Source organism: Adiantum capillus-veneris, chromosome 17, assembly GCF_014529385.1.
Source record: "Adiantum capillus-veneris isolate H3 chromosome 17, ASM1452938v2, whole genome shotgun sequence".
In the NCBI taxonomy this organism is placed as follows: domain Eukaryota; kingdom Viridiplantae; phylum Streptophyta; class Polypodiopsida; order Polypodiales; family Pteridaceae; genus Adiantum; species Adiantum capillus-veneris.
Genome location: NC_140947.1, coordinates 29,629,103 through 29,653,034, shown reverse-complemented (window position 1 = coordinate 29,653,034; position 23,932 = coordinate 29,629,103). Strand labels below are relative to the sequence as shown.

At 45.7% G+C, this 23,932-nt stretch overlaps 1 protein-coding gene across 4 annotated transcripts in view; it reads left to right on the top strand.

Annotated features, from left to right (window-relative positions):
- The first annotated feature begins 6,435 nt into the window (after positions 1–6,435).
- The window catches only part of LOC147436999 (endo-1,4-beta-xylanase 1-like), a 33,431-nt gene continuing 15,934 nt past the window's right edge, over positions 6,436–23,932 (top strand). The window contains exons 1-3 of one of the 4 annotated variants that reach the window (XM_086486406.1): positions 6,444–6,591; positions 6,673–6,791; positions 8,551–8,893. In XM_086486406.1, the coding sequence (XP_086342532.1) occupies positions 8,565–8,893 (329 nt within the window). In that variant the 5' untranslated portion in view covers positions 6,444–6,591; positions 6,673–6,791; positions 8,551–8,564. Of the gene's footprint in view, positions 6,592–6,672; positions 6,792–8,550; positions 8,894–23,932 lie in introns of all 4 variants that reach the window. The other 3 variants (XM_086486405.1, XM_086486407.1, XM_086486408.1) reach the window with 3 other exon arrangements.

The following is a 23,932-nucleotide window of genomic DNA, read 5'->3' as shown; positions in this document are numbered from 1 at the left end:
TGAAGGAAGAAGAAGGTGGGAAGAAAAGGTACAAGTCTAGGCTTGTGGTAAAAGGTTTTTCTCAAAAGAAAGGTATTGACTTCAATGAAATATTTTCTCCTGTTATAAAAATGAACTCAATTAGGCTTGTCTTAAGCCTTGTGGCTGCTCATGATTTAAATCTTGAGCAAATGGATGTAAATACGGCATTCCCTCACGGTGACTTAGAGGAGGAAATCTACATGCTTCAACCAAAGGGGTATGAATTAAAAGGTAAGGAGAAAATGGTTTGCAGATTAAAGAAGAGCTTGTATGGTTTAAAGCAAGCATCAAGACAATGGTACTTGAAGTTTGATCGATGGATGTTGGATCATGGATTCACAAGATGCAACTCGGATCATTGCGTCTACACGAAGAATTTGGGAGATGGGAAGTTCATCATCCTAATGTTGTATGTTGATGACATGTTGATTGCAAGTGCTAACATGCAGGACATCAAAGACCTAAAAGAGGAGCTGTCTAAATCTTTTTCAATGAAAGATTTAGGTGCTGCAAAGAGGATACTTGGTATGAAAATATCAAGGGACAAGATGAAGAAGACAATAAAGCTATCTCAAGAAGATTACATTAAGAAGGTACTAGAAAGGTTTGCAATGCAAAATGCAAAACCAGTTTCTACACCTTTGGCTGGTCATTGTAAACTAACGAAGGATATGTGTCCAAAGACAAAAGAGGAGCTAGCCTATATGTCTAAAGTTTCATATGCTGCAGCGGTAGGTTCTCTAATGTATGCTATGGTCTGGACAAGGCCAGACATTGCACATGCAATGGGAGTTGTGAGTAGGTTCATGGACAACCCAGGTAAAGAGCATTAGCAAGCTGTGAAGTGGATACTTAGGTATCTAAAAGGGACAACAACAAATGCTTTGTATTTTGGAGGAACTGATATTTTTCTAGAAGGGTATGTTGATGCAGATATGGCAGGTGACAAAGATACTCGAAGGAGCACTACTGGCTATGTGTTCACGGTTGGAGGCACAGCAGTAAGCTGGGCTTCAAAGCTGAGAAAGTGGTTTCACTTTCTACCACGGAAGCAGAGTACGTAGCAATGACGGAGGCAAGCAAAGAAATTATGTGGCTTACAGATTCTTAGAAGAGCTTGGATTCAAACAAGACAATTGTGTCTTGTACAGTGATAGCCAAAGCGCTATCCATCTTGCGAAGAACTCAGCCTTTCATTCAAAGACAAAGCACATTGAGGTGAGATATCACTTCATACGCACTCTTTTGGAAGAGGGACAGCTAAAGCTAGAAAAGGTGCATACAAGTGAAAATCCTGCAGACATGTTTACAAAGGTGGTCAACAAGGAGAAGTTGAGCTTTTGCTCATCTTCAATCGGCATTCAAGGATAAGAAGCCAGAATGGAAAGCAGTCACAGGTTTGGTTTGGAGATCAGTCTCCAAGTGGGAGATTGTTAAGTATGGAGCCTGCTTTACCCTTGTAATTTTCTGTGGTAAAAGCGCACATTTGTAAGGCCCCCATTATGAGGAGAAGCCATCGTGCATGAAGGAAAATCACTCACCGGAAACCAAAATTTTCACGGACAAGAATCAGGGGCAACTTTAGAGGGACTTTTTTTTTCGCCGGAATATTATGGCCGGCCGGCGGCCGGAAAGTGGTCGGAAAACAACCAATCGGTTGGCCGGTGGCCGGTAGTCAATGGCCGATGGCCGATGGTCGGAAGTCAATGACCGATGGCCGGTGGTCGGAAGTCAATGGCCGGTGGCCGGTGGCCGAATTCAAAAGCGGACTTGTCTTCTCAAGGGCGGCCACACATGGGCGGATTGGAGGGTCCGATTTGGACTTATTCGCACAAGGGCGGCTACACATGGCTGTCTCTCATAAGAGAGGGTAGCCCTTTTGGCGTATAAAAGGAGGCCATTTCTATACACATTTCATAGTGTGAAGTTGATGCAACAAGGTGAGTGTGAGGTGGTGAGAGTGAAGCAAGGCGGGAGCTCTATTAAGGGTTTAATCCCTTTGTAAACTACTTCTTCTTTTGAAGTGCTAAAGCCATTGAGTGGCTGCTTTCCCGTGGACGTAGCCCACATTGGGTGAACCACGTATATCGTGTACTCTCTCTCTCTCTCTACTCTATAATCTCTTGTGTGTGAAATCTATCTCTCTCCATTAATTAATCTACTCAAAAATCTATTTAGCTACGTCTTATTTCCTAACAGAAATGCATCGCTTGCTTACAGGTCATGGTATAGGCGTGGAGCCTATCCAATCCTGTGCAAATTTTCAAGGCTTTTTAAAGCTCTTTTAAGGTTTTTCTTTTGAGCATGGGTATCCACGCCCTAGAAAGCAACTCTCTCTCTCTCTCTCTCTCTCTCTCTCTCTCTCTCAGGTTCTACGAGAAATAAAGAGAAAACTAATTGCGTTTGATGTAGAGTAATAAATACACATGCAATTCTTTTTTTAAAGTTCACCAATGCTGTGAAATTGGACCATTTTAGAGATAGCTAAAGAGATAATCAATCATCATATATGCAATTATTTTTTTATAATTTACCAATGCACTTTTTTGTTTACTTCAGTGTTAGATGCTTGATGTTAATATGCACGTCTGTTATGTTATATAGATGTTCTATAACAATGCCCACCAAGCAAGACTAGTTTACTACACAAATGTGGCTTTGATTTTTGTTTGTGATGAGAGAGGAAATATTCGACACATGCCATTCTAGTTGTGTGTCTTCGAGTCCCTTCGCTGCACACACACACAGAAGACACACACACACACACACACACAGAAGAAGAAATTTAACGTCATAGGAAACTATCCCAAGAGACCTTAAAGATCTATCCGACGAGGAGAGTTGAACTCAAGACATGTTATTCTAGAGGGAAATGGCATAACCAATCTACCACACTTGGGTGAGAGAGAGAGAGACACAGACACAGAGAGAGAGAGAGAGAGAGAGAGAGAGAGAGAGAGAGAGAGAGAGGGAGGTGGGGAGAGGGGTCTCAAGCATATGTGCTATTGTACATTTTGCAACCAGCTCGACTCTCATTGAGGGCCACAATGAGCCTCTAGCTCTCTAACAAGAGCTTTTGGATCTCTTGATGCTGAGTAGCTATCTTCTCCTCCATAATCAAGCATAGAGGTGGCAGCACATCCATGCCCGATCCATTGGTTGTAATCCTAGACCCACACGAAGAGCCTCTATAGGAGATAAACAATCAAAAATCGATGTAGCTATTCAGAACAATTAGTTTCTTTTGCTTGAGGGACAACTTTGTAAATTTTGTGGGACATTTGGCAAGTTTTTCCCTCTTGATCGACAAGTCTATGTTCAATGTCTTGTTGCTTTTAACCATAAGACAAGATTATTATTTTATTCCCTTTTAAAATGTGCATCAATAGTGGCATGAGAATCTATTGTATACATTCTTGGTAATAACAAGATGTTCTCAAATAGAAAGAGTTGAAGATGTTGTGTACAATTCTCCTTGCGGGAATGACATCTTCATACTCAACTCACCTAGAAACACTTGTATCTCTCAAGGGCAGGGGAAGGAGAGAGCCAAATTGGGGAGCCCCATAAGAAAGGCTAATGTATCCAAGAGACAAATCCTGAGGAAGAACTCATGTCTTAGGAAACAAACTTTTCCCAAAGTCTTTGAAATTGTCTCCCTAAGGGTGTGTGTAAGCTCACACTACATAACACTCACTCTTTTTGCCCAATCCCCCCCCCTCCTTTTTTTTTGTTTTGGGGGGGGGGGGGGGGGGGGGGGGGAGGGGGAGGAGGTGGTCAATGGCAAGACTGCACTTGGCCTTGTAAATAAACCATACTAGTAGATTAATGAGCTTATCTAACTGGTCAAATGTTGTTGGAATGCTCCGTGTCTAGTTAGCCGGTATGCTACAAGGCTCTAACAATTGTCAAATGAAGAAAGGGCAACTCCTATCTACCTCAACCAAAAAATCCCTTCACTTCACCAAAATCACCAAATTCTTGTTCTTTTTCTCGTTGGTCCTTGAGATCATACTCCAAGCAACATTGTCACAAGTGTTGATGCCATCTTGGATGCAAAAGGTCTTGAGTATTAGAAGCCGTATCTGTTCCTTTCCAAGGACCCCAAATGAAAGACTACTGGAGTGTCTTTGTCCACTCTGTAGATGGGGCAAGAGATGACGGGCCCCCTTAGACTTCACTAGTTGAACCTCTATAATCAAGGTCAAATTTAGAGGATCGCCTATGTCATTAGATGACATGTTATTGATAAACCAAGAGCATCCCGTTCTCCTATCGTCACAAAAACATCCATGCAATCTTCACAGTCAAAATCACTGTCATCATTCAAATAACACAGATCAAGAGGATCATCCCATCTCGTGCCCCTACAACAGGAACTATTATATGTCCTCTTAGCAATCCTTGATCAAGTTATGTCCCATGTGCAAATTGCACATCTTCATAAAAAATGGCACTCCTTGTATCTTCTAAATTTATAACCTTCTCTACCCTCCTCTCAAATTTTCTTTGAACGCATCAAATCGAGAGATGGTGAAAATCGAGAGATGATGGATACACACTGTCCATATCATTTTTGGGCATGGGCGGGTATGTGTTACAGAGTGATTAGCTCTTAGTTAAAAAAATTGAAAGATATCTCATCGCATGGCTTTAGCCTACTGGTTTGACAATGGGCGTTGGCTAACTCGAGGAGGTCACTGCAAGTAAAAATGCTTATCACGTGGGTTCAATAATAGGGATTATTTTATTCTATATTTTCTTACATTTTCACATACTGATAGCCTCATGCTCAAGCTTGTTTTGCAAATCTTTGGTTCTCCTTCAGCTACTTCCCCCCATGCTATAGAGGTTTGTTGTTGTTTCCTCTGTCTTTCGTTGGATTGTGGACTAGGAACGAGCGAGCGATGGACCGATTGCAAATTAGGGGGAGGGCTTGGGGAGTAATGAGTTGAAGAGAAGGGTGCAAGAGGGTAATCTAAGTGGAGGTTCAAGATGGGTATCCTTATCCTCATCCTGATCATCATCATCGCCATTGCTAGTGGCAGCAGTAGTGCCTCCTCTTGCGTGGAAGATGAGAGTTGCCTTGCAAGTAGAGTTGCGACAAAAGGAGATGCAACACTTGGACTGAGAGTAGTCAGTTGTGGAGAGGAGTTGATAGACACAGGGCCATCAATAGACATGGCCGCATGCGGAGAGGATAACGGAATCTGAAGCTTGTGGCTTGCTGTAGAGTTGACATGAGAAGTTGGGCGCTAAAAGCACCGCTCGTCGTCGGTATATTGGGATAGCCTGCCATGACTTGATCCTCAGCTAGTCACATTCGCAAACACTATGAGTAGAAGAGATGCCCACATGGCATCATCATCGCCTCTATTGTAGTGCAAACATGCATTGAACAAGCGACAATCATCAGTATGCCCCTGCACTTATTTGAATGCTTTGTGTTCCGAGCAATGAAGAACACAAGCTAGACTACCTTGCGCTCGTTCTTGCAAAGATTCTCTTCTTTGTGAGTCTCATCTTCTAGCAATTACAAAGAGTCCACGTCATTGATGCAAAGAAACTCTCGAGTCCCATGTTTTGTTGCTTGTTAATGTTTGGGAACGCCTGATTTGCTGATGGCGGGAGCTATGCTAACTGGGTGATAGCTCTCTGCATCATCCTGATTTGCACGTTTCTCTATGTCCCTTGTAGTTTTATTTTAAGACCATGTCAGGTGCTTCCATGTATCTCATCGGACTACATGTGCTCACTTTTCAGATCGATTAGCTGTGTTCATGCATGTGCGTACTATGTCTCTTCACTCCCTTGCACCATATTGCATTGGGCTCCACCATACTCGTCGGCGTCCTTGCTCTACACAGGCTGTGAAACGCGAGCAAGCATAAAAAGTAGAGTTGGCTTTGAATATTATTATTAGCCTAAGGTGGTGATTGGTCCACGTGGCTCATTGTATGGGTCTCGTTTGGGAAAATCTCCTTAGGCTTACCAAGTAACCAGGTGGCCATCTGGTTCTAGAAAGCGGATTAGCACTCCGTTCTCCTAGAGAATGAAAGCTTGAACCTGGAAGGAAGTGGAGAGTAAGTAATATTATATTGCCATAATGTACACGAGTATCGCCGGCCGCCTCTCTCTTCTCTCTTTCGCCCCCCCTCTGAGCTCTCTCTCTCTCTCTTTTTCGCTCCACCACTTTTGGCTTATAGCCTTCATTTCGCAGAACGTGACAAGTGTAAAGAGTCATTCCCTCCGCCATATTATGTTAGTAGATGAAGAAATCCGAGTGATATCTTTTGCAGATCCGTATAAGCTGCACCTGACAAAATGTCAACACGTCAGCTCGTACTCTCTACAAGCCACGTCCTTCGCCAAAAAGCCTCTCAGGAGCTGTCCATAGAGAGAATGTACTCTCTTTCTCTCTCTCTCTCTCTCTCTCTCACACACACACACACACACACACGTGTACACGTCTTTTGTGCAACTACACGCGATAATATTTCGTCTATCAGACCAATTCAATGTCACCGGCTCGATCAATGCTTTTGGGGATCCTAGACGGCTGAATTCCTGGTAAGAACTTCTTGTGCAAAGCGGATGCCTACAGTTGTTGATGGATCATAGAAGCATTACGTTGCGCCTGTGTATGTGCAGCAGCACAAAGGTCGTTTCATATTTACAGGCCATGCATTAGTTCCTTGGACTTGCACTACCTTCATGTGTATTATTAGCTCGGTCACTTCCCCAATGCCAAGAGAGCTGGATAGACACAAGTAAGCATCACTTCCGTTTTGTGCGTGCACGACAAGGTGTGAGCATCGCATGGTTTTACGTTGTGCATTATACTAAGCAATAGGGTTAGTAGCTTCATCTAATCTGTCTATCACCTCAATGCAGCTGCATTCAACATAGATTAAGGGTGAGTTAACTGGGCTTAGTTATGAGGTGTTTTGATTAAGTTTATTCAATGCAAGATCTCCTTGACAGTCTATGAACACCATGTAAGAGTGGCTCAAAAGCCGGTTTCTCCCATGTTAGGAAAGATGTGTCCAGAGCTTATTTTTATTCTGTAAACCCCCAAGGGAATGACCCAAATGGCAGCAAATCAATGATAGGCATGCCTTTATTGGCAGGATAATGCGGAATGAAAGGATAGAGGGAGACACTCCCACACTCACAACATACACCATCACACATCCTTCCACTCACCCTCCCACTCTCGGAGGAGACAGATTCTACAGGATTCGTACAGATAACAATTGTCATTTATGAAGGGCTATGGTGGTCCCTTGTGGACACACGCGTGAGTGGATTCACCAGATAGCCCTTGAGGGACAGGGACATTGCTCCGGGTCACAATCTAATCCCCCCCCCCTTTCCCAGGCGCGGGAGGTTGTCCGGCACAGGTGTGGCCTAAAACTGCCATAGAACTCCATCTCAGACAGCGCTTGGTGTATCTGCTGTTTTCTAGGGAGTAGTCTAATTAGTGGTGCTTTTCATTGGCAGAATTCTGGGGTGGTGACACACAAGCGTTCCATGTTCTAAATTCTGGTAAGCCGCTTCTCTGGTGGGGAATCCCACTAGGTCACCATCAGCAGCTATCTGATTGCTTTTGATTACTTCATCGGAGGTGAATTTTCTCTTCATCATGGATTTTGATGGGGAATTCATTGGAATCGACGATTTGCAGATACACTTAGTTCCACTTATAGTTCAACGGTGACATTAGAGGCATGCTGTTTGGCATACATGTCACGTGCACATCTAACCCTATGTGCATGTGAAGAAGCTAAAACTCCTATTTCTAGGGTTTAGGACAATCTAGAAAGTGTTCAGGCACTCTTGTGAGCATGCATACATGACTTGCATGTCCAGGCACTTTAGAGTAGTTACATACCCTCTTGATTGCACATGAGCACAACCAATGTCTGCTCGGTATAGGCACTGGGCAGTGTTCCGATATAGAAGCATTAGTACCAAGCCTTGGTAGTATTTGCATAGGAAGCACCTCTTATTAGTAGGTTCTTTAACTTATTAATAATTGACATATAGTATCAATTTATGACGCCTGCTGCTTGACCCAGCTTGCAATTGATATATAAGTGACCCTAGGGGTCACCCATTCAGGCATCAGAACCAAGTACTGGCACCTCATTGGCACCTAGTGCCACAGTACCCTCAAAACACTCCCTAAGCACTTCCTAGTGTTTTTGGATCCTCCAGTACATCTGGCGTTTTTGCTTCATCAACCTGAGCCCTTCAGTTTTTTTGCAATTAGTGTTGTTAAATTTGAATGTATTTGTATATATTTTCCATTTTGAATATTTATGTGTCCCCTGATTCCGTGTTCTATGCAAGTGTTTTATCCCTTCTTATTATAGGTTCAGACCTTTTTGACACTATGAAGGTAGTGCAGTCTGAAATTGAACTCTTAGGCCCTCAAGTTGTTGGTCTATAGCCCTTGTATCCTTCTTTTTGATGCTCAAGCTTTGAGTTTCACCCAGCTTCCTGTACTGTAAATTTTGTACTCAGGTGATACAACAATTATGGATTTGAATATTGTTTTCAATCCCAACTTCAAGCTAGGCCTCAGAGGATGGCAAAGCAATTGCTGCAATGCACAAATTTCCTCTACGAGTCCTCCAGGAAATGCCAATTCAGGAATAACAGAAGTGCAACTGGCCTGTGCTGTCACACACAGGAAAGAAAGCTGGCAAGGGCTTGAACAAGAGCTTACACCACGTCTCAAAGAGAATGTAAAATACAGCATAACAGTTACTATCAAAATTTTGAATACGTCTGTCATGGCAGATGTCAAAGCGACTTTACGTTTGGAAACTCTTGGTGCTCAAACAAAATATCTCTCATTGGGAAAGTAAGTCTTTGTACTTCTCTAGTCATGCTCTCTTTATGCGCTTGTTATTCAAGTACGATTGGACTTGACCACCCTCATAATTGCACAATTTTTTTAACTTGATTTTTGACACTATTGAAAGGGGCTATTATGGGCTATGTGACTACAATAAGTGTAAGTTTGACACATTTTGAGCTTTGGCATATTGACAGCTTTGTAAACAAGGTATCACCTCCTTGAACCTCCCACAAAAGAGAGAAATTATTACTCACTAGAGAACATGAACTACAACACATAAATTTTGAGCATCTTAATGTTGGGAAAGCTTCGGTGCTTTAACTACGTTTTTGCCAGCAGAGAAGTGAGTCCCTGCACACTTAAGAAGATAATAACATATGGGTATGTTGTAGTATGTTCTTAGTGTCAAAGTCGACGATGTGGAAGCGTAGAGCAATGGGGAGAATACGAGAGAGAGAGAGAGAGAGAGAGAGAGAGAGAGAGAGAGAGAGAGAGAAAGAGAGAGAGCTGAACCAACCAACCTTGGCAATGAATTGATACAATACAATGGGGGCTGCGGGTTGCTTATAAAGCAACCTCAATAAATTTCCCTACCCAGACTTAGACAAATAAGTAAAATAAATACCTAAAAGTCAAACTAAATAATGGGATCACATTGGGCAGTTCACTTGAGATGCCAAAACTCACCCTCTTTGCAGCTCATAGTGGACATCAATAGTGAGACCAAGTCGATAAAGAAGCTACCATGGACACCCCAGCAGATGCAAATTACTGGATACACCTCGGATTTGCTAATCCTCAACTTTGTTCCTTAGAAGAATGCCATCTTGAGCATCGGTTGCCTTTTAGAAAATTGAACTTTAGACCACACTATGTCCAAGAATCCCCATTTGTGAGCTGTGAACACATCACGCTCAAAAATACTTTCTAGATAATGAACTTTGAAAGACATCCTGTCCATAATCCAACCAACAACAATGGATTGGTGCACTCATCCATAGTGTTTTAGATACGTGTGATTGGTTCCTTGCCAGATGCATGTGCCTTGAACTCAGACCTATAGGCTCAAACACCGATAACTTTAATTCCAACACAAGGGTCCAAATTAATAATTAACTATACGGAGTATTGCTTGCCCCTCTCTGCCACTCACAAGCCTCTCTCTGGCTGAAGCTAGTGGCGACAACCGTCATTTGACTAGAAATCTGACGTCGAGGCGACTATGGCCGCCGCCACGTGTGTAATACCGATCTCCTCTTTCAAATCTTTATTGCCACAATCTCTGTCCAGCTTGCCTTTGTCTTTGTCTATCTGTGGGCTTCAAACTCTCGAGCCAAACAAAGCGTCGTGTCACATTTATAACAACTGTTATTGGACCTCGTGGGTACCGAGGCAGCTAAGTGAGTACTGGTACTTCCGTCCTTGTCAAGCTTGCCTTTGCCTTTGTCTTCTAGCGAACTCGTACAGTTGCCTTTGGCTTCACAATCTAGAGCCAAACAAAATGACTGCTTCCTCGAGAAAATTTGGTGAGCATAGGCCGCTAATTGGGTATTGGTCGATTGCTGATGGTTGGTGCTGGATCTTTTGGTTCAAAAATGATAAAACCATGTTTATACAGAAAAAACTCTAGTCACGTGTGTATGTTGGTTGCCTTGCATGGGAATCAAGGGCAAGGTAGTAGCTCCCTTTATGGGGGCCAAGTCAAACGAGCTACGGAAGTGGGTATTGGAGACTTTGCGAGACGCAGCTACTTCAGATTTTCTACTAGTTTGGTGTGATGACGGTACAATGTGACGCTCTCAGCGACTTCGGATTGCTGAGACAGTTGGTACTTTATTATAGGTGAACTGTAGTTTGATGTCTACAGTGATCAAGGACAGAGACAATGCGATTTGAGGAGGCACTTTCAAAACCAAAGTGAAAGTTGGCCATGCAGAAAGAGATTGATTTCATCAAGAATAATAACACTTGGGAGTTGGTTCCATAGCCTTCCAAGCGGAAGGTGATTGCTGTCAAATGGGTCTACAAGACCATGTACAAATTTGACGGTTCTTTGGATAAGCACAAGGCACAATTTGTTACCGTGGACTATGATTGGATCTTTGCACTGATTGTGAGGATGGCAACCATCCGGCTAGTTTTTGCCCTTGCTGCCTTTTTTGGGTGGTCCGCTTATCAGATAGATGCCATTTTGGCTTTTCTCGACGATGACTTAGAGGAGGAGGCGTATGTGGAGCAACCTCAAGAGTTCTTGGATCGAGATTTTAGTGACATGGTTTGCAGGTTGTGGAAGGCTCTCTATGGCATGAAGCAAGCCTCTAGAGCATGGCACCTGAAGGTAGACTCTTTCTTCCTATGGCACTCTTTTCGTGGTTCTTCAACATACCCAGATTTGTTTATTTACAGTTTGAGAGGATTCGACTCTTATTATCCTCAATATGGACGATCTTGTGATTACAATTGGCCATGCTGAGCACATTTGCAGCACTATGGAGATCTTGGCTAAGGAGTTTGAGATGACAGATCTCAACTTGCTTCATTACTTTCTTGGATTGGAGATATGGCAGACAAAGGGGGGCATCCTTCTCTCTCAGTAATGCTATGTCCAAGAGTTGTTGGAAGCATTTGGTATGACAAAGCGTAAACCTATCTCATCTCCTATGGATCCCAACCAGAAGTTGTCACAGTATGACTCGTTAGATTAGCAAATGCTACAAAGTATTGTAAGCTGGTCGGTTTCTTATTGGGCTCTCACCCGGTTTGATGTCCGTTTCTTGGTGGCACTTCTCAACTCTTTCATGCAGAGACCCACCAAGTTACACATGGAGCATGCTTTTTGGACTTTGCGGTATTTGAAGCAGTCAAAGTCATTAAGCATTTTCTATGCGGCTGGAGGTAGGAACTCCAAGATCATTCTCGGAGGATAAGTGATTTAGATTGGGGTGGAGATCTAGATGGATGACGATCGATTATAGGTTACATCTTTTCTTTTGGCTCAAGAGTAGTTTCATGGAGTAGTAAGAAACAACCTACAGATTGTCTTATCATCCATAGAGGCGGAGTATAGGGCTGTTTGCAGTGCTACATGTGAGTCAGTGTGGTTATGGAGGCTACTTTCGGAGATTGGCTTGCCGAAGCAGATGACCACAATCTACTTTGACAACCAAAGTTGAATAGCCATTGCGAGGAACATGGTTTTTACACCCACTATTGAGCACTGACGACTTAGTGGGGATGTTGTGGTATTTAGTCAATACTATGCATGATGGAGCTGATGGTCATAGTCTTGTGGTGACTACCACGGGTCTATACCTTGCACTTTCCTTCAAAGGTGAATCTGGGCTTATCGTGGATTCACCTATCCAGTATCTAGTTCTACACCCACTATTGGGCACTGACGACGTTAGTGGGGATGTCGTGGTATTTAGTCAATACTATGCATGATGGAGCTGATGGTCATATTGTCTTGTGGGTGACTACCACGGGTCTATACCTTGCACTTTCCTTCAAAGGTGAATCTGGGCTTATCCTGGATTCATCTAGGTAAATTTTTTAGTCGTATAGCGGACATGCAGACTTCACAATGTGAAGTTTTCTTCTGAGTTACGACTAGTTGATATTGTGCTAATTCTTTCTATCTTTTGTGGTGTGTATGCCCTATCAACTACCTCAATTTTTTGCTAATTCTTCCGATTTAATGCTTCTTCTAGTGGTAGGCTTCATTATGGCCGAGTCTGCCCTTGATCTCCGGAGTCTTGACAGAAACTCAGTACGTTGAACTTTGTGTTGATGTATGCTCATGTGTGTGTGCGTGTGGTGTGTGTTGTGGTTGGGAGCATATGTTAGTACCTAGTTCTACACCCACTATTGGGCATTGATGACGTTAGTGGGGATATTGTGGTATTTAGTATACTACGCATGATCGAGCTGATGGTCATATTGTCTTGTGGGTGACTACCATGGGTCTATACCTTGCACTTTCCTTAAAAGGTGAATCTGGGCTTATCTTGGATTCATCTAGGTATATATGGTTTTTCATGCCCGGACCAAGCATACAAAGATACAGTACCATTATGTTTGTGAGAAGACCAAGGATGGCTCTATTCGACTAGAGTATGTTCCGACATCAGATAAACCTATTGATATCTTCACCAAACCTCTGCTACAGGCGACATTATCCTCTCATCCAGCCCCCTTGGATTCATTCCCCGTCCAGGAGCTGAGAGGGGGTAGTGTAAGATTCTTGTCCGCAGATTCCTATCCGGTAGTGGCTCGAGTATCTCCAGGAGCAGATTAGGGAGTGAGGGCTGTTTTGCAGTTGTGCCTGGCCGGACCTAAGTTAGACGTGCTTTCTCAGCGGTGCATTCCATGGTGTTGCCCACACGGTAGAATGGCATTAGGTGGGACCCTGTCAGGGTTTCCCACGGTTAGAATCTCAATGTTCTACCATTTTTTCCTTGCTAAAAATGTGGGCAATATGTCACTTTAGTGACTTTACACATTTATTAGCAGCTAAGTCCTGTATTTCTCAGTCGTGGGGTTTTAGGCCTGTAGGTGGGGCAGTTTTGGTTTTGTACCTATATAGGCAGCCTCCCCATTGTAGAGTTTGGGCATATCAGTGTATGTAGATGTTAGGTGCAGCGGAATGATTGTTTGCGCTTTGCTCAAGATGAGTGCTTTGAATTGTGCTCAAGGTTCCTTTTGTTCTTATGGAAGGTAGAGCCTTCCATTCTTAATGAGAGACTGCGATGATCACAAACAAGTGAATGGACACTGTGCGTCATAGTTACCCGGAACGCGGAACGGGAACGGCGACGGATCCCCGCGGAACGGGGGAACGGCTAGGGGTTCGGAACGGGAACGGCGCGGAATGGGAGGTATAAAAAACACCCAAATAGTGCATTTCTAGCTTCTTGTGTTTAAATACAAGGAGTATTAGAGTGCTTTGACTCTAATACTCACAAAAAACTCGTTTTGAAGACCATTCAATCTTGCTATGACTAGATGATGTGTGTGTGTGAGAGAGAGAGAGAGAGGGAGAGACTTGAGAGAGTGAGAAGGAGAGGGAGAGATTTGAGAGAGTGGGAGGGAGAGGAAGAGAGCTTGAAGGCTTAAAGCCTTGAGCCTTGAGAGAGTGAGTCTTGAGAGGGAGAGATCTCGAGAGTGTGAGAGGGAGAGAGCTTGAGCCTTGAGGATTAGCTTGTGGAGAGAAAGGGGGAGGGGGGTGCATTTTATGAGTCCTTGAGGCCTTGCACACTTCAAAAAGAAGCCCAAACATTTACTTCAATTTTTTCAATTTTTGCCAAATTTGTTTGTAGCCGTTGGCCGTTCCAGGGGCATTCCGGAACGTTTTGGGGGCGTTCGGAACGTTCCGGAACGGCCGTTCTGGTTTGCACTGGCCACCCGGAACGTCAAACGTTTCGGGACGTTTCGGAACGTTCGGGAAGGGAACTGCCCCCCCGGAACGCCGGAACGGGGGCGTTCCCCGGTAACTATGCTGTGCGTGCAAGTGTATGAGACTGAGAGATAGAGAGAGAAGAGAGATACGACACCAGAGACGTTGTAAAACCCTCCTCCGAAGGCCCCACTCTCGTCGGCAAGAGTGGTCTACTTATTGATTGCACAAAGTGGTACAATGACGATGCAATGGACTGATGCAACTTGGGACTATGTCGGTGACGACGACGACGACTTAAGGGCTGAAATCTGCGGTCTTCTATCTGCTGAAAATCTACCAAACTTGGGGCTGTTTTGGGGCGACTGAAAACGCAGGTCTGGCTGCGCTTTTAGGGCTGAAAAACGCTGATGGTGCTGCTGCGATTCAAGGCTGAAAACGCTGAGTATCTGCAAGGATGTGGCTGCATTTTTGCTGCTGCACTTGAGAACTGAAAACGCTGATTGTCTGCTGCGATTAAGGGCTGAAAACGCTGGTCATGCAGCTTGGCAGCAGTGATCAAAAATGCTAGGGACTTGGGGATGCTGGCGATGATGGGAAGGCTGAAAACGCCAGCTTGCAAGGATGTTGATGGCGATGCTACAAAACGCTAGGTTGAACTGTCGGCGATGAGGGGTTGACCAAAAACGCCCAGTGCTTGTGGGTGCTGATGGATTCTTGCTGAGAAGATGCCTATTGAGCGGTGAGCTCCTGCTGCCTCTTCTGCCCTTGAGTGCTAACTTGGGTTTGCTTATATACAAACTTAGCAAAATTGCCCTACCTACTTTTGTTGGAAAGTCACTTAAAAATAATAAGCGAAAAATGTCAAAAATAGGGAAAATAGGCTAAATGCACTGGAAAAATTCCTTAACTGAATCTGATGGATTCTGAAGGGAATACTGATGATCATGTTGTGTGCAACCAGAGGATATGCATCTACACTAAGTGACTGGGCATGCACGATCTACGAATAGACTCACAAAAGTGCCAGATCACTTCTAATCTAGATTGACTGGACTGACTGAACCCTGATCATGCTGTAGCTTGTCCACGGACACATAGGGTTGGATGTGTCACGTGACAGCAGAGCTTCCAGTGTTTGGGCACTCTCTCTCTCTAGTGTTTTCTCTCTGTAGCGTTTCCGTTGCAATTCCTCTCTCTAGCGTTTTCATTGCACCTTTGTTTTCTCTCTCTTGCAGATATCGTGGCTATCTCCCTTCTCTTTGCTAGCACTAAGGTTCTCCTATGCTCTTACACCCTACACTGCGAACTTTGTTGCAGATCGTGTTCTCGTGCTGGTTGGTGGGCGGTACGCGGCAGGAGGTCGATTTCAAGGAGATCTGTCGCGATTGATTCATGATCCATTGGCTGTCCGGTCTCAAGAGGTCTGCTCGCGGTTGCAGATGAGATCACCACCCATTCACCCTTTTTTGCTGCACCTTTAACATATACCACGTTCCACAACTGCCACCTATACCACAGCCATAGGCACCCCAACCAAGCATTGCTAACTTTACTCATTCAATGATAAAAGATTGCTATCTGCCGTCTCCAGCATGGACCTTCAACCGTCACTTGGGCTTATAAGGTGAGCATCTCATATATGTATTATGTAGTGTATTCACTCACTCCTTGTCTTGCTCCCCTATTCAACAAGGCACTAGTAGAGGGTTCACTAGTGGAGTGGATGATGCACACCATTGTGCCGATCAACAAAGCAAGAGATGTGCCTGATCTGAGCAACTACAAGGCGATCATGGTTGGCCATGTCTTGGCCAAACTTTATGGAGCATTGCTTGAGCAGGAGTTGCGTTCCTATGCGGAGCGTGAGGGCTTACGCGCATAAGGACAGAGGGGCTTCAGGAGAGCTTTCTCTACCATTGATCATGTATTCACTCTGAGATGTTTGATTGATCAAGCTGGGGTGAGGAAGAGAAAGCTATTTGGCTGCTGCTTTGTAGCCTTCTTCAAAGCTTCTGACACAGTGCCACGGAAGAGACTTTTCCACTGCGTGTAGTCACTTGGTATACCATTGGACATGACATGGGGTATCTATGCTTTGTATGAATAGGCAGTCAAGAGAATCCGATGCCCTGAAGGTATGTCAGAGACCATTTGTCAGATGCAAGGGAAGGGTGTATTGATTTCAACTCAGATCTAGTACTTTGCACAAACACAAGGTTACTTTACGTCACTTGAGAGAATTGAACACATTGAGAGAGAGAGGCCGAGAGAGAAAAGAGAGACGACAACGCATGTCGGGTCCCAACTACCCTCAAGGGCCCCCTTGCCTTGTTACCACAGCAAGTACTTGCTTTAATTACTTGCATAAATGTGGATACAAGGGCTAAATGCTGAATGTTGATATTGAATACTTCATGTTGATGCTTCATGCAAAAACGGTAGACTGGATCTGATGCGGACACTGAGGATTTGCAAAATGCTAGGGTTGATCTGATGCTATAGGCTGAAACGCTGATTTGGTGCAAAAATCACTGGCTGATCTGCTGCAAAAATGTTGGGGCTGACTTTGATGCTAAAACCCTAGCTGGTCTGCTGCAAAAATGCTAGGGCTGAATCTGATGCAAAACGATAGGGCTGATCTGATGTTGTAGGCTGAAAACACTGGTGCTGAACTGCCGGTGCTGAGGGTACTGATGATGATGGAGGTGCTGGCAATGAAAACATTGGTGGGTGCTGGTACTTGTTGTGTTGTCCTTAAACTGAAGGCCAAGTGACTCTTTTATGTTCATATGCCTATATGCTTAAGTGACTCTATTGTGCAAGTGAGGGTATGCAACTATGACCTACCTGATCTTTCACCTCCTAGAGGCTCACAAAGTGCCAGGCTAGCTAACTAAGACTGACGCTAAACTGTAGCAGTAGCTTGTCTACGTGGCTCCAGTGCAATGCGCACGTGACATCCCCCCTTGTTAAATGTGAGACAGAACTGCCGAACTTCTTTCTGTGGATGCTTTTTGCACTTTTGATGCTTGTGGATGCATAAACTGATGAAAACTCCTCCAAACCGGTGGGTACTGTTCCGATGTAAACACCGACCAACCGAGTTACTAGGTAGTCTTACTACTTCTGCAGAATATCAGCCTTGATGTTGACCCTACCTTGTGAGCAAGTACTACCACCCGAATAGTCTTGTGGTGAAAACATTGCAAGTGAAGATGGAAGGTGAGGGTGCTCGGAGGTATTCCCAATGGTTCCATGTTGATAAGTCGGAGCCAGGGACACACAACTTCATGAGAGAAAAAATAAATCTAAGATAGGCTCTTTGGATTCTTGGTTCTTCTATTGGTTCCTTGGATTCTTCCCTTGATTTCGCGAAGCTAAAGCATGTCAAGAGGTTTGATATCAATGTCAGGTGCAACAGAAGATTTAAGGATTTTAACTCAAACCCAGAGAGACGACTCTGAATGTTGGGTCCCAACTATCCTCAAGGGTCCCCTTGCTTTGTTGCCAGAGCAAGTACTTGCTTTAATTACTTGCACAAATGCGGATACGATGGCTAAATGTTGAATGCTGATGCTGAATACTTCATGCTGATGCTTCATGCAAAAACGCTAGGTTGGATCTGATGCTGATGCTGGGGATCTGCAAAACGCTAGGGCTGATGTGATGCTATAGGCTGAAAACGCTGATCCGGTGCAAAAATCGCTTGCTAATCTGATGCAAAACGCTAGGGCTGATCTAATGCTGTATGCTAAAAATGTTGGTGCTAAGGGTATTGATGATGATGGAGGTGTTGGCGATGGAAACCCTGGTGGGTGCTTGTGCTGCGGGTACTTGTTTTGCTGTCCTTAAACTGAAGGCCAAGTGACTCTTTTATATACCTACTTTTTAATAGATTCATATCAAAGTCACTTATTAATAAATGCCTGTTCATATGCCTATATCCTTAAGTGACTGTATTGTGCAAGTGAGGATATGCAACTATGATGTGCCTGATCATGCACGTCCTTCTAGTGGCTTACAAAGTGGCAAGCTAGATCCTAAGCTAACTAAGACCGACGCTAAACTGTAGGAGTAGCTTGTCCACGTGGCTCCAATGTAATGCATACATGACACCATTGTTAGCACCATGGGTGTGAAGCAAGGATGCCCATGGTTGTGAAAGTTAAGTGAGTGTTTTCTAAGGTGCTTTTTGACGTTTTCTTGAAGAGGAGGATTTCAGGATCAAGAATACATCCTTGAATGTAAAATTTGTGAAGGTTAAGTGAGCATTTTCTAAAGTTAAATACTATGCATGTTTTTTTAAGCTAATGATAGCATGTAGGCAAAGTTTGGTTTAAAAAGATAAGAGGAGGCTAATAAAAGAAGCCAAAAGCTCTAATAAGGAGAGGCAAGGGTGTTTTTGCATGCAGAGGACTCTTTGGATGAGAGAAGCAGGTTGTCGTGCATGCAAGACATTCCTTCACGAAAACAGCCGTAGCTTGAGCTCTAACAACAAGGAAGAAGATGACACTTCTTCAAGGAGAGGACTCTGTGAGTATGTTTCTGATTAGAGAAGGCTAAAATTGAGCTCCCTCCATCAGCTTTTGGAATCAACAGATGAGCAGACGCTTGGGAGGTGTATATTGGACATTCAGTGACATAGAGAGCTCTTTTTACACGCTCAGACAACACCAGGCAAGGGGCGTCACCCAAACACAGATCACCGCATTCTTTAAGGGATCTTCTCCACCTCGAACCCCCACACAGCAAGGAGTCACTCTCATAGAGGGTAGACACTCATGGCTAGCAGGAGACAGAACAATTTGTTTTTCGGACGCCTCATCCCTCCCAGCGAGAGATGACAGAGATTAGAGACCAATTCATTGAGAGATTGCAGAGCGTCTTGCTAAGCGTGGATTAGATCTAGGCATATACTTCAGGGAGCTATTGACACCCCCCTCATTGATGTTCACCAAACTACACCCCAAGTACAGTACAGGATGGAGCTAGCTAGATTGCATATTATGCTTGTATACCCTTGCATATAGCCTTGCATTATTACGAGCCCCTAGGAGTAGAGCTCCATCCTCCATCGCTCATGGTCATCATCCTAGTACCACCCCCCGACTCATTGTATACTCCAGATTGAGTCCTAGCATCAGCTTATCAATGAGCTATAGTCTGTTTAGCTTTTCCTTTTTTGGGATGATCGTGGATATACCACACATGTTCATAATTTGTCTACTAGGCCTTTCGAAGAACTTAATAGAATCTTTCTTTCTTTCTTTTTATCTCCTATTGGCCCTGAGGGTCTCTTCCCTATGGAGTGTGACTCAGAGTGTCAAACAGCCACCTATGGTTTGGGGCTCTTGAAAGTGTGCATGGTGGCAGTGTCTCTAGTACAGCCAAAGCCGCATATCCTCATGCCAATCTGGCCCTAGCTGCTGATCCGTTAGTGAATCGTGTAGCGGCAGCAGAGAAAGTGACCTCAAGATATACATATGAAGTGACCATCTCCACCTGATCTTCTGTAAGAGTAAAGTAGCTTGGCTCCTGCCCTGTCTTGAGATTGAAGATCATGACCTTGGCCTTCCCAAGGTCGTCTCTCCGTGTACAAAAGTCATCCAATGCATGCAAGTGCTTTGGGAGACTCAGAAATCAATACAATATCAACAATGTGGATTGGAGTACCTGCTATGTTGACTACATCTCCACCACCATGTGTAATGAAGTCGACTACATCCTCTATGTACAACCCAAATAGGGTGGGGAAGAGTAGGCATTCTTGCTTCACACCGATGGTGCTAGCAATGGTCTCTATATTTTGGGAATCGGATTCTCCCGAACACTTGCTTGTACAAAGCATAGATACCCCCCATGTCATGTCCGATGGGATACCAAGTGGCTATATGCATTGGAAAAGTCTCTGCTGTGGCATTGTGTCAAAGGCTTTGTGGACGTCCACAAAGCAGTAATATAGCTTTTTCTTCCTCACTCTGTCCTAATCAAACAAATATCTCAAAGTGAATACATGATGAATGGTAGAGTTAGCTCTCGGGCAACCTGCCCTCTTGATGTGGATAAGCCCTCGCACTTCGTGTATGAACTCAACTCGTGCTCAAGTGTTGCTCCATAAGTTGTATATATATTTTATATTTTTATATTTCTGGACATTATATTTTATAATTTCAAGTAATATTGAAGCGTGCCATTTCATTTTTTAATGAAATTGGGATATTTTCTATTTTAGGCCTCTCTCTCTCTATTTATGTATTTTGAAGTAATATAAAAGGCAGGCCATATGCAATTTTAACTAACTTGTTCTCTTTTTGTTAGTTAGCGCATTCACATTCCACCCCCTGCGCACACCCCAGTCGCCAGCCTCTGCGCCTGCCCTCAGTCCTGCCTCTCTTCGTGCTGCCCACTGCCCGCACGCTGTCCTCTGCCGCTTCCAGCCCGCCGCCACGTGCTGCCCTCTCTACCCACTGCCCGCAAGCTGTCCTCTGTCGCTTCCAGCCCGCCACGCGCTACCCGCTGACCCCTTTCGCTCGCTGCCATCTTGCCCGCCTGCTCCCCCCCTTCGTTCATTGCCCCCCCCCCCCCCCCCCCCCCCCTCCTTTTATTCATTGCCATCCTCTCCCTGAAGGCTTCTTACGACCTGCTCCGATAGTTCTGGATTCTTGACAGTGCTAGTCGGTGTTTTTTGCAGAGGAACTTCTTCTTCCACTCCTTTTCCGCCATAGCAGCAGACACAGATGGAGGCTCAAGCTCCGCCACAGAGGGACTCCAATGAAGTCCCCTCGCTCGACCCCGCTGAGCCCACCATTCGACTTGCTCTCACACCGACAGAGCAAGCGAGCCTAGCTGCAGAGGTGGAATGCCTTCAGGCGACTTCCGTCATTTGCAAGATTCTTGGCACCAGACCCAGCAAAGGAGAGCTGCGTGATCTTCTCCAGGCCCGCCTTCTCGCAAAGGTCGGCAAGATCTTGGATGTTCTGTTCCTCAGACACGGCTACTATCAGATAGAGTTTGAGACCTCCAAGATGGCGTCCAAGGTCATCGCGATGAGCTCCTTGACCATCGGAGCAGTTCGAGCCCACTTTCAACAGTGGAGACATGGTTTTGACCCAGCTTCAGATGTTCTGGTAGAGGAGGAAGACCTTCCCATCTCCATCTGCTTTCTTGGTTTGAAGAGGGAGTACCTACCACTTTTGTCCAAGATAGGCCCAAAGATTGGGATTGTCCTGGAGACACGTTGCACGGCAGCCTCAGTAGCTGCCAAGGCGGTCGGCATTCCCTCAGTATGTGTTTTGGTTAGGGACTCCCACACTCTCCCGAAGGTCATTCTACTTCCTCGGGTGAGTGGGGGTTGGTTCCGGCAGAGCGTGGAGTATTCGGGCCTCCCGAATCAGTGTTTCATTTGTCGACAAATGTGCCATCTTGCGAAGGCTTGTCCACGGAGGAGACCTCGACCTACACCACAGGCCCAGTCCAGCCCTCAAGGGTTGGCCAGCAGCAGCAGACAGAGTCACGGAGTACGCAGGCAGAGCCACCCTCTGAGCCTGGGGCTCAAGCCGAGGAGGGCTGGCAGCAGGTTTGTGGTCGACGTCGGCTGGGGCCACAGCACCAACCTTGCACTCAAGAGTGGTCCTCAGGCTCCTGCCCAGCAACAGTGGGTTCCCACTGGGAACTGATTCGACCCTCTTCAGCAGGACGAGGTCCCTGCTCCAGCCTCCACCTCAGCCTCACCCTCGACAGCCCCTCCTCCCCCCCGAGTTTCCCCCCCCCCCCCCTCTTTCTCCCTCTGCCTCTCCATCTCGCCCTCCTACCTTTGCCGATCCCCCTCGCCCCCCCTCTCCCTCTTCTCCCCGTGCTCCCTCACCTTCTCTCGCTCCGGCCTCGCAGCTGTCCCAGGGGGCAGGGCCTTCCTCGGCTGCTAGGAGATCTCTTGGCAGGGCCTTTGCCACGAGTCGCTTGGCGAGAGGGACAGACTTTCTTGCGACCCCCTCTTCTAGTGCAGACGTTTCCCTTTGCAGCAGTTCCTCGTGGTCTGACGAGCTTCGACATTCGTCGTCGTTGGGATTTCTTTGCCTACGACTTTACACGGTTTCTCGGCGACCCGTCCCCATACCTTGAGGCAGCTTGCTTCAGAGTTCATGTATTGTTCCTTGCAGCTAGGGGGAGAGAGGCCTTGGACTCAGCGGTTGGCTTTTCTTTTCCCCTATGCGGCAGGGACCAGGGTGAGTGGACTATAGACTGAGTGTTGGAGTGGCTGCAGAGACAGGCCCTAGAGTTCTCTCATCACATGGGAGACCTAGGGGTTACAGACTTGCTTCAGACTCTTTGGCCATTGGCCAAGTTTTCTCTGACACCTCCAAACGCAACAGGATGTAGCACATTGTGGTTCACTTCTTTGCTAACACGCAGAGCTCCCCATGCTATTTACACATACATGAGGACTCCTGGACAGTGGAGGTTGCTTTACGCACGGCTCGGTCTACTTGGGCTTAGCTAAACACTCCTTGCAGTCACGTCTATCTCGAGGATGCTCGGATGTGGCGGATTACTCCCCATCCAAGCCTGCCTCGAAGATAGCACGGTTAGCTACTATGGTAGCATTAGTTCTCTCTCGCTCCCCATGAGGATCATCTCATGGAACGTAGAGGGATTAGGTGAGCCCCAGTTTTAGCGTCAGAGGGGCCGACTGCATCAAGAGCTTCAACGATGCCTTGTGGGAGGAGAGATTGACCTCCTTATGCTACAGGAGCATCATCTGTGTGAGAACCGCATGAGACGTTGTGGTCAGCTTTTGCGTGGACGATATGAGACTTTTTGGTCAGCTGCATTTGGACCTAGAGGCATCCAGGGCGGGGTATGTATGACTATTGCGGGTTCTTTGCAGCATGCCATTGTGGGTAGAGGGATTATTGTGCCAGGCAGGGCTCAATATGCAGGTTCAGGGTTGTCTCGTGGGCTTCCTGAACATCTATGCGCCCAATGTGGCGAGTGCACGTGCAGAGTTTTGGTCTCAGATTGTTGAGTCTTTGCCGCAGGCAGAGCAATGGTGCATAGGGGGTGACTTCAACATGTTGGAGGACCCCTCTGACAGGATTGGTGGTAGCCATACTACTGTGCATGGAGTTGAGCTGGCAGCTTCGAAGAGGTTTTGTATGACTGCGGGTTTCATATGTGTGGCAGCATTCTAGCTTTGTGAGGCCCCGAGCCAGCGTGGCCTTCTTTTGTTCGGACCGCAGAGTGGGAGGCTTGAATCTATCTCGGATAGATCGCTTCTACACTAGTGACCACTTCTGTGACTTGGGTGGGACAGTTGGCGTTCTGGCAAGGGACTTCCTTTTCGGACCATGCAACAGTGATCCTTACAACGACTGATAGAGGGGAGCACAATGCTACGCATCCCTGAGAGGGTCTTGCTGGACTCTACGCTCAGAGAGCGAATGGGGGATCTTTGGACAGAGAGCTTAGACATGCAGGATTCTCCCGCTGAGTGGCCTCAGGACTTGCTCAGCTTAGTCGATTCTTTCTTCAGGAGTCTTCGGCTCGCTTGGCTACAACGAGAGAGGAGGAGCAACGTCTCCGACGGGGCGTTGCTTCCTTGCAGAGGATGCAGGAGCAGCATCCAGACAGTCCTTGGTTGGAGGAGT